Source organism: Elephantulus edwardii, unplaced genomic scaffold (genome assembly GCF_000299155.1).
Source record: "Elephantulus edwardii isolate Elephantulus edwardi_28Jun2011 unplaced genomic scaffold, EleEdw1.0 scaffold00389, whole genome shotgun sequence".
NCBI classification, from domain to species: Eukaryota; Metazoa; Chordata; class Mammalia; order Macroscelidea; family Macroscelididae; genus Elephantulus; species Elephantulus edwardii.
This window is the reverse complement of record NW_006400139.1, coordinates 40,157-51,199: the sequence shown is the minus strand read 5'-3', so window position 1 is coordinate 51,199 and position 11,043 is coordinate 40,157. Positions and strand designations below refer to the sequence as shown.

Sequence of the window (11,043 nt, the reverse complement as noted above, 5' to 3'; positions counted from 1 at the left end):
CTTTTTTACCCTCTAGTGCAAACTTCAGAGTCTCTTCTGACATCCATTTTGATCTTTTCTTCCTCTTCTGTCTTTGAAATGACCGTATCAAAAGGAAATAATTTGTGAAGGTGATAAACGCTAATCCCCCCCCCCAAGTACTGTGTATAAACATTTATGAATCTCACAGGAGTTGCATTTCCCTAGTTTTATTCCTCATAATAATTTTCCTGAAGTCCTTTTATTTGGGTTCAACATTGACTTTTATCAGAGTCTATTTATTGATAAAGAACTTGGTACCATTACAGGGTCACTAGGCATTGTAATGAACAATAATGTAGAATCTTTCATTTTAATGCAGTTAAAATGCTGTTTTATCACATGACAACAACTGAGATATGGGCACAGGAGACAAATATCATATTCCATTTTTCATGTTAAATGCCAATCTACAGAACTATTTGAGAAACAAAGGAAGCATTTTCCCAATTGTAAATATTCTTAGTTTCTCCTCTATTTATTAATTTACACATATTCTTTTTCTTGCTGCTACTCTAACATGCAGAACTTCATCCTTAAACTATTGTACTTGCTATTGTTTCTTTAGAATACTCTTACCTAAGATCTGTTGTCTTCTAATAATTTATGCTTCAATATAACCTCCTCTAAAAGGCCTATTCCTTACAAGGAAGATAACCTAGTAAGATGTTCAACACTTCTCATGGTTTTTGCTTCTGTGTGGTGATTTACAAGTGATCCTCCAGGTGTTTTAGAAGCTATAAACTGCAAGGGAAGAGCTTATCCATCTTTCTTCTGAGCAGCTGATGGATACAAACTACTTGCCTTTGGGTTGGCAGCATCACTTCTTATCTATTCAACATCCTCTGTTGAAGCTCTCTACTTGACATAGATTATTAGTAATCCACTCTCTATGACAAGCAAATAATTAGAGAAAATTGGATTTCAGGAAAAAGAATGTGGCATGAAGATGGGAGGAAACTCATAAACAGCCTGTATTATGCAAATGATACAACCTTGTTTGTTAAAGAGAAAAGAACTTGACATATTTGTTGCAGAAGCTCAAAAAAATCCAGCATTCAACATGGAATGCATCTTAAAATCAAGCATATAGATATCATCCCAATTGGAAAACATTGATGGAAAAAATATTGATGTTGCCAAGGATTTCATTTGACACTTGATTGGATCTACAATCAGCACCCATGGTAAACAACAGCTAAATACTTAAAAGATCTGTTGCACTGGGAAAAAATCTTCTGTCAAGGATATCTTCAAAGTGTTAAAGAGCAGGGATTTCAGTTTAAAGACTGAGCCAAACCATTATATTTAATATTTTTAATTATTTGGTAGGCATCTGAAAGTAGTACAATGAATAAGAATTGGAATCTTAGAATTGTAGTGTTGGTAAAGAGTACTGAATATCCCATAGACTGCAAGAAGGACACACAAGTGCATCTTGGAGGAAGTGCAACGAGTGTGTTCCTTAGAGGCTAGAATAATGAAACTTTGTCTCATATTCTTTGAGTGTGATGTTAGAAGAGACCAATCATTGGAAAAAAACATCATTCTGGGAAAAGCAGAAGGTCAGAGAAAGGAAGATTTCTATCAATAGAGATTCGATTCGTGACTATAATAATAGGTTCATGCATTTCAGAGATTGTGTGAAAATTGGGCAGGAGAGGACGTTAGATCTGTTGTTTATAGGGTTGCTTTGAGACATAGTTGGCTCTATGGCACCTACCAACTGAATAAACAACAATATCCTTCTCATCGTGTTGTTTTATTCCACATTTCCCCACTTTACTTGCTCATAACACTTACTAGTACCTGGAATGATGTCAATGGTTAAGTGTTTTCCTGTCTTTTTCTACTGCCTGTCAAAATATAGCTCGATTTCTATAGTATGCTTTGTTGTCCTCAAGTTAATTCTAACTGATGGTAATTCCACACTTATTAGGGGGAGGAGGGAACTTTGATGCACAGGGTTTTCAAACTTATGGTTTTTAGAATCATGACAGAAGATTTGTCTTCCAAGTTACCTCTGGGTTGAAGTCTCTAACTCTTTGCGTCAATCAGACAACACAGATGATATTAACTCTATGAAGACAAAATAATTGCACTTATAAAATATTATTTATTAAACATCTATATAGATAAATATAGTGTATAATTTTTAAGATATAGGTAACTTTCAGGGGGAAAAAAAACCCCCAACAACCCAAATCACCTAAATCAACTAAGAAGATGCTACCTAGAGGAACTTGTGATACAAGGTAGACAAAGAGCATAATCTATTTGTTTGTGGGTCTGGTTTATTTGATGGTTTTCTAACTATTTAAATGGCTTGCCTTAATACAAGATCTGAGTTTCATTAATATATTGAGATTCTTTTTCAAGATGCAAGCAAGAAGAATAACTTGATTAACCTCTCTCCCTGATAACACAAGGCACATGAAGAATATGTACAAGTATACATTTATATTCTAGCAGACATTTTTAATCATTAAGTGGCTTTATAACATAAGCAATGTACCAAATGAGATAGCTTATAAGGAATCTAATGTTCTAACTTAAGAATGTTGCATATAGTTCAAAGATATTTCAATATATTACTTATTTCAAGATACTTTTTAATCTTAATAAAGCAAAATAAAATTTCATTTTGCTTAATCCCAATATGACTACCTGACACAATTAGGAATGAGAATGACATGTTAAATAGATATGGTTTTGGTCTTCCCATTTCAATCATTACCTCTAGGAATTTCAACCAAACGTAATCTGCTAAGGAATTTAAAAATACATCATGTAATTAGCCTAACATCTGAGATCTAACTTAACAATATTATAGTACTTAAAGGATTTCACTGATCCTTGCTTTTGTAATGTGCTGTAGAGTACATTATACTGTGTATACTTTGTACACTTCGTATACTTTGTACATTGTAACAAGTCTCTGAACAACTGATCAGAACCTTGCCCTGTCTTGGACCATCCTTACCATCTCCGATATATTTCAACCTGTTGTTCCAGTCAATGTGTAATCCATCTTGTTTGAGTTATCTTCTCTTTACCTAACCTCCAACTTTCTCTGCATGGTGTCTTTTCCAAGGACTGGCTCTTCTTTTCCTCAATTTAATCTTATTTTATTAATTTTAATGAACATTTACTGAGATTTTGGATTTCCATTCTTTTATTGTTGCATGGCTCTTCTTGACTACTTGTCAAAAGTATGTGAGATGGAGTTTGACCATCCTAGCCTGAAAGGAGTGATCTGGTTGCACTCTCTCCAAGACAGACTAGTTTGTTCTTCCGGCAGTCCATGGCAATCAGTCCATGGCAGTCAGAATCCTTTATCAATGCCAAGATTCAACATCATTGATTCTTTTTCGGTCATCCTTATTAATTGTTTAACGTACAAGTGCATAGGAAGGAATTGAAAATACTATGGCTTGGATTAGGCACACCATAGTCTCTCAAAACAGTGCTGCTCTTTTGAAACTTGAAGAAGTTTTTGATAGCAGATTTTCTGAATGCAACATGTCTTTTGTTTCTTGACTGCTATTATCCTGTTAATTGTGAATGCAAGCAAAATGAAATCTTTGACAACTTCAGTGTTTTCTCCATCTACCACGATGTTCCCTGCATCCAGTGGTCAGAATTTTTGTTTTCTTGATGTTGAGATATAACCCATATTGAAGGATGTTTCTGTGGTTTTGTTGTGTACCATCATGTTGAAACTGACCCACGGCTGACACTCCCGTGGGTTTTGAGATGCAGGAAATCACACGAAATGAGATTACCAATCTTTCTTCTACTGAAGAGCCTGTGGATTTGAACTGTATACCTTTGAGTGGGCAGCACAATATTACAGGATAAAGTATTTTAATATGACTCACTTTCTGCTAATAAAGTTGTGTCATTTGTATAGTACAGGTTGTAGATGAGTCTTCTTCCAAACTTGATGACATATTTTTCTTCATATAGTGCAGTCTCTCAAATTATTTACTCAGCATACAGACTTATGAAGTTGGTAAAAACACACAATTCTGACGCATATCTTTCTTTATTTCAAACCAAGCAAGAACCAAGTTGTTCTGTTCAGCCAACTACTTCTTAGTCTATGGGTACATTTCTCAGAAGCAAAATTATATTCTGAGAGTCATGATCTTCTCAAACAGCCATAATTTGTTATGACTCACAGACTCAAATGGAAGCCTGCCCATGTCTTCTTCCAAGAAATAAATGCTGGATTCACCACATTTGTAAACCAAAAAAAAAGAAGCCAGTTTCTTACTTCAACTCCATTATCTTACTCATTTATTAATCTTAATTCATACTTGGGGTTTTTTTTCCTCATTTTGTTTGACATGTCAAGCTTTATCCTTGAAGAATTGTGCTTGTTACTGTTTCTACTCAATACACCTAACTGTTTATATTGTTTCCCAGTCCCTTAGACCACAACTCATTGTCACTGTCTCTAAGATGCTTACTTCTTATGTAGAAAAGGACCTTTTAAGATGTTCCTTACTTGTTTCATTTTCTTCCACACTGTCCTCCTTTCCTTTCTCATAAAATTTATTAGAACACATTATTTCAATGTTTGTTTAGGTGTCATCTTATACCCCTCCATGCCAAAAGAGGACTCTGATGCTATATTATGGTCAGCTGTAACTGAGTTGGTCCTAACTTACCCTCATTCCATGTATTTTAAAGCAGAACTGTGTTATACAGAGTTTCAAGGTTTGGTTGGATTTTTTTTTTTTTTTTCAGAATGTCAGGTCTGTCTTCTTAGCCACTTCTTGGTAACTTCAAACAATCAACCTTACAACTAGTAGTCAAGAGCTTAACACTTTGCATCACACACTTATTGCATTGGATCAGACCTGACTTGTAGCCCACCTTCCAGTGGATTTTCACAGACTAAATTGCCTTAGAAGAGTTTGCCCATCTTTCTTCTACAGAGCAACTGGTGCATTCAAGTCACCACCTTTGGGTTGCCAGGAAAACTCCTACTACCTATGCTACAGGTATTTCCCCATTACAGCATATCGGGAACTAAAATTTTATTAATTCTATAAGAATAAAATAATCATATTCAAAAAGAATTATGTATGCTTGGTTTATCAGATTATTATATATACAAGAACAATCTATGATATATATTAATACAAGAAATACACGTTATTGTTATAACGTGTCATTGAGTTGCCTGCGGCTCAGAGCGAATAGTTTTATAAAATTCATATAATGTTTAGTAAAAATAAATAAAAAGATGATGCTTCCAACGGGAACTTGAGATTGTGGGTAAGAGAAGTTTATCATTTCATTTTTTTACATATGTGCCCGGAATATTATTTAGCATTTTCAAAAAAATAAATGGCATACATTGATGCTTTTAAATAATGACTATAAACATTTAAAATCATTCACTTATACTTAAAAACTATTTAAAAACCTCTAGAAAACCACATTCTCCAGATGTGATTTATTTGATAGTTTCAACTGATAATTTTCTTTGTTAACTGTGCATGCTAGAATTTTGTATAATTAATATAAATTATCCTCTGAAAACAAGTGACCTCAATAAAGTATCATTGTTAAGTGCCATAAGTAGACGATAACGCCTAAGAATCTTATGCACAGCAGATCTGATCTTTGCCTTTTCCTGTTCTTACTATCCTTTTCCTGTTCTTACTATCCTTTTCCTGTTCTTACTATCCTTTTCCTGTTCTTACTTTTTCCTGTAATCTTTTCCTGTTCTTATTTCTGTCATGTTGAAGCCCGTTGTGACAATCACTGTGTCAAACCATCTCATTGAAGATTTTCTCTTTGTTTGACTCTCTAACTTTCTCAACATGATGTCTCTCTATAAGAACTGGTTCCTCCTAAAAAAATATACCCCAAATTGGTGAAACAGAGTTTCACCATCCTTTCCCCTAAAAAAGAACACTTGCTGCATTTCCTTCAAGACAGATTAGCTTCTTCCTCTGATAACCCACAGAATATCTAATACTCCTCTCTAATACCACAGAGAATTATAGCAGTTTATAAAAGCAAAGATAATCTTTGACTGAATCTACCTTTCTACTATGAGTTGACTCTGTTCTAAGCCACTTCACTCAAGATTCCAAATGAATGAATAGACATTTAAAATGTTAGTGTTAGCCATGAAGTAAGGGGAAACTCTCACAAACAATTAAATGCTCAACTAAGAAGTGGCACATCTGAACCCTAATTTATTGTCCATAGACAGTACTTTACAACTCACAATCCCAGAGATTACAAAAGTCATTCTACTACATGCCCAGAAGTCAAAGAAGTAAAATGACTACTGAATAAAATGCATGACTCCTACAAAAAAGTGAAGTTTTGTAATAAAAAATCCATGCCTTTATAGAATGAAAATATGTTGTTGTTTTGTTGTCATGCACTACGGAATCTAAACTGACTCATAGCTGATCTTTGGGTACATTTTCAGAGGCCATAAATCCCATGGGAAGAGATTATACATATGTTTCTCTCATATAGAAGCCCATGAGTTTGCACCATTTGCCTTTGAGTTGGCAACACAGCTCCTTACCACTAAACTATATTTATTGGTGTGGTTGTTATTGTTGTTGTTATGTGCTGTCGAGTTGCTTGTGACTCACAACAACCCTATGTACAATAGCCCTGAAACCTGCTCTATCCTGTGTCAACTTCACCGTCTCCAACACATCTACCCTCATTACCCCAGTCACTGTTTCACTCTATCTCATCAATGGTCTCCCTCCATTTCTTCATCCCTCCACCCTTCCAAGTGTGATGTCCCTCTCCAAGGACCAGTATATCCTTCAACCATGCGCAAAGTATATGTCAGACAAAGCCTCAGAATTCTTGCCTCTAAGAATCAGGTTGGCTTCATCCTCTCTAGGACGAAGCTGTTTGTTCTCCTGGCAGTCCATAGTATATCCAACACTCTTCTCCAGCACCACAGCTTAAAGTCAATTCCTTTTCTATCATCCATAGTCATTGTCCAGCTTTCTGATGCATAGCAAGCCATTGGAGCATATATTTTTAAAATAGAGTTTTTAAAAATAGAATTGTATCTTGATGTTTTTTATTCCTTATTTCACCATCAATTCTATCCTAAATCTTGACAAAAATGTCTAGAAAAAAACTTGGAAACAGTGACTATAGAGATTGCTTAAGAAAGTAATTTTTTTCTCAGGAGCTCTTTGGTTAATGCTTCTTTCACATCTTTATTTCTAAGGCTATAAATCATGGGATTCAACATGGGAATGATCGTTGTATAAAATACAGCTACCATTTTTCCTTGTTCCACAGACTCCTCTGAGGGAGGCCTGAGATACATGAAAAAAAGAGTTGCATAAAATATGGTGACAGCTGTCAGATGGGAACCACAGGTTGAGAAAGCTTTGCGTCTGCCCTCTGTAGAGCAGATCCTCAGAATAGCAGGGAAAATATAAAGGTAGGAAATAAGAATAATGAGAAGGGAAAAGGAAAGATTGCACCCTGCCACAACGAACATTGATGTTTCCTTGTTGTAAGTGTCAGAACAAGCCAGCTTAATCAATGGTGGGTCAGCACAGTAGAAGTGATTAATCTCATTGGGACCACAGAAGGCTAGGTTGTAGGTCCACATGGTCTCCATCAGACCAGTGAGAGCCCCATACACGTAAGGCACTGTGATGAGGGAGGTGCAGACGGTCTTGGACATTTTGCTGCCATAAAGTAGAGGGTTGCAGATGGCCATGTACCTGTCAAAGGCCATCGTGGCCAGGATATAGATCTCCACGTGGACCAAGGCAATAAAGAAGTAGCACTGCACCAAGCAGGCAGGATAGGAAATGGTCTTCTTCTCTGCTAGGAAAATCTCCAACATCTTTGGAGTCACATTGGTGGAGAAGCACAGATCTACGAATGAGAGGTGGCTCAGGAAAAAGTACATGGGTGTGTGAAGTCGAGCATTGACTTGAATGAGTATTATCATGCCGAGGTTGCCTGCAACTGTGACCAGGTAAACTACCAAAAAGAGCAGGAAGAGGAGAATCTGTAATTCCAGGCGACTGGTCAGTCCCAGGAGAACAAACTCATTCACTGAAGTCAAGTTTCTTTTCATAATTTCTTCACATGGGAGACAAAAAGCTTTGTATTTATATTAGGTTATGTATAATAAAAACATAAATTTTATAGTAATGAATTTACCAAATACTTCTTTCCCCAGTAATTTCTCACTCTATTTCTACTACTGTTATTTCTTGATAAATTCAGTCTCTGACCTAGGAAGTTGCAAGCAGTCTATATTTTTTTTCTCCTGCCCTATTCGTTTCTTTGAATTGTCCTTTCATATCTTCTCTCCCTTCCCAATCCACTGCTTCCTCTTTTATTTGATTTAAGTAATTTATGGACATAAAACCCCTCAGGACTAAATCATTTTCTCAATTACAGTATTATATACGCAAAGGAAAATTTATCAGAGATAAAGAACAAGATATGAAAGTTAATGGTTTTGTTCTTTTTTATGAATTTCACCCAATCAATTCTATATTAGAGAAACCCAAGTATCCTATTCAAGCTAGGTCAGTTTGATCCCCCCCACCACCACCCCATACATATACACACACACATATTTATGTTTGTAAAACTAGGCTTACTAAGTGACATGAGAGACCCTTTTGTAGAAGTGTATTAATATTTACATTTTGGACATTGTTCTGGGTTTAAATTCTAAAACCATTAGCTCTGTGTCACATTTGATTCTACAACATTTAACAACAACAAGTACAAAGCATTACAAATTTTAAAATCAAGTTCTCATATCACAGAATTGAGAATTGGTGAAATCCTCTGCTCTTGCTTACATACTTCTGGCTTCTATTGTGAAACTGAAGAGTAAGAGCCTTAGATTTGTGGTAAAGACAGGAGCAAGGAAGGTTCAGACTCATCATTGTCTTATGTGAGTAAGTGATTCAAGATAGAATATATATTTTTGCATTAAATTATTCAGAGGTCAGTGAGATTTAAACATTAGCTGATCCGAAAAAAAAAAAAAGACTGATTCCGCATGTTTCAAGCAGCCTAATTTCCAAAATTCCTTGAGTTAATATCCCTACTCAACTTAATCTTCTAGCTACATAATGATTTGGGAGATTGAAAATACGTTTCCACAGATAACAAGAATTAACTCTTGTAACTTACAAAGACAAAAAAAGAAAAAAGAGAGAAAAAGTGGCTCCAGCGATATTAACTAATAGGTGTACATTTCTTTTTACATATGTAAATTATCCGTACTCTCAAGACTTTCATATAAAAGACTGTTACAAGGCTTTAATTTGTGATTTAGGTGCCTTTGAGTTGATTTTGAATCTTAGGAACACTGTTTAAAACAGAACACAACCATGCTGGTCCTGTAACATGCCATGCCCAACCCATTGTTACCATCACTAAGTCAACCCATCACAATTTATATATAATAAAACCAGCTGTGTTTTAAATATATAATGCAATATAATTGAGCAAAAGTACACAGCTAAGTATAATACCTACAGTGAGATATTTTTAAATGTTATAACTACATCAGACAGAAAAATAATAAAATAATGGTTTTAACCTAGTCAGTTCCTGTAGTTACACATTTCAAAAGAGCTGTTCTACTCCTTGTATACAGTCACTCATCTAGTTTTGTTTTGTTTTGTTGTCAATTTATTTCTTTAGAACCTTTTGATTAATATAGTGCCAAATTAATATCGTGCCAGAATCTGATCCAAGCATTTAATAAATATTAGCTTATCTGACCTTCAAATCAACCCTTAGATGTTCTGTCTTTGATAGATGTTGACAATAATTACATAATTATCTCTCTCATATTCAGTGTGGAAGAGTGCACTATTATATAATAGTAATAACTTGGAAATGGAAGGAATAGTAAAAGGAAGTAACAGCTTGTAGTTAGCAATTTTAACACATTTTTTCTTGTATATTATGCTTTCTAGTAAGTATTTCAATATGAATTATTTACTATAGATTTAACTTCTAAACTAGGATCATCATTTTTGACACTTGAAGAATCGGTTTAAAAAGAGGCAGTAAAAGAATTACCTAACACATCTGAGTGTCTGAAGTCACAAGAAGAAATAAAACCTTAAGTTTTGGTAGTGTTAGAGTGATTAATAAGCACTGACTAAGGCCTTAAACAAAAAAGTAAATCATAGGCTACTTGTAAGCCTGATAATTACTGCTTCCTATATATTGCACACTTGGTGAGAGGGAAGTAGTGAAACCTTAATGATGCATTGCTCCTAGTCTTTCCCAGAGGATAGACTCTTAATAAAAAGGTCTCCTCTTTCTTCTCAAAACATAGGATTCTTTTTTTTTCCATCAGAGCCTCCTAGAGTTTAAACTCAAGTTCAAAATAATATTTTAGATAGTGGGGTACACTGTTTAAAAAAATAGTTTAAAAAATGTTGAGGTCAGCTCTGGTGGCCTAGTGGCAAGAAGCTGCACTGCAATCCCTGAGGTGTGTGGTTCAAATCCACCAGATGCTCTGCTGGAAAAGGAGGAACAATCTCCTCCTGTACCAGTGAGATCTGATTTGACGGTACACACACACAAATAATAAAAAAAAAAATTTAAATGAAAAAAGAAAGATAAAAAAATGTTGTTGAATTCACATTCCAGCTTCAGCATGTTCTTTATAAGTTAATACAGGATATGTTTCTTAATAGTTCAATGATTCAGAAGTGTTTCCTTAAAAAATAATCAGTGAAAGTACTGCCTCCCAGCATAATATTGAAAAATCAATAAACTTTATGGTTTATGCTCTATAGCACGCTGGAACTATACAGCATTGTGGCTAACAGAAAGGAGGCTCTGGTAGTCTCATCCATTAACTCAAAGGCAGTGTCTCTCTGGTGGTTCAAATCCACCACTGAGTCCAAAGGAGAAAGGTGAGTAATCTCTTCCTATGCAATGGACAGCTTTAGAAGCCCAGTAAAGAGTCAGTTATGAATTTGTTCCACCATGAAGAAAATACTTTCT

General features: G+C 35.1%; 1 protein-coding gene across 1 annotated transcript; it reads right to left on the bottom strand.

Annotated features, from left to right (window-relative positions):
• Positions 1-7,189: 7,189 nt before the first annotated feature.
• On the bottom strand, positions 7,190-8,128 carry LOC102854541 (olfactory receptor 5M8-like). Its single transcript, XM_006902255.1, has one exon. The coding sequence runs from the start codon at positions 8,123-8,125 to the stop codon at positions 7,190-7,192; it is 936 nt and encodes a 311-aa protein (XP_006902317.1). The 5' UTR covers positions 8,126-8,128.
• Positions 8,129-11,043: the final 2,915 nt, after the last annotated feature.

What these genes read in the sequence shown, in the direction of transcription:
- LOC102854541 (XM_006902255.1), bottom strand. Translation starts at nt 8,125, where the DNA reads ATGAAAAGAAACTTGACTTCAGTGAATGAGTTTGTTCTCCTGGGACTG.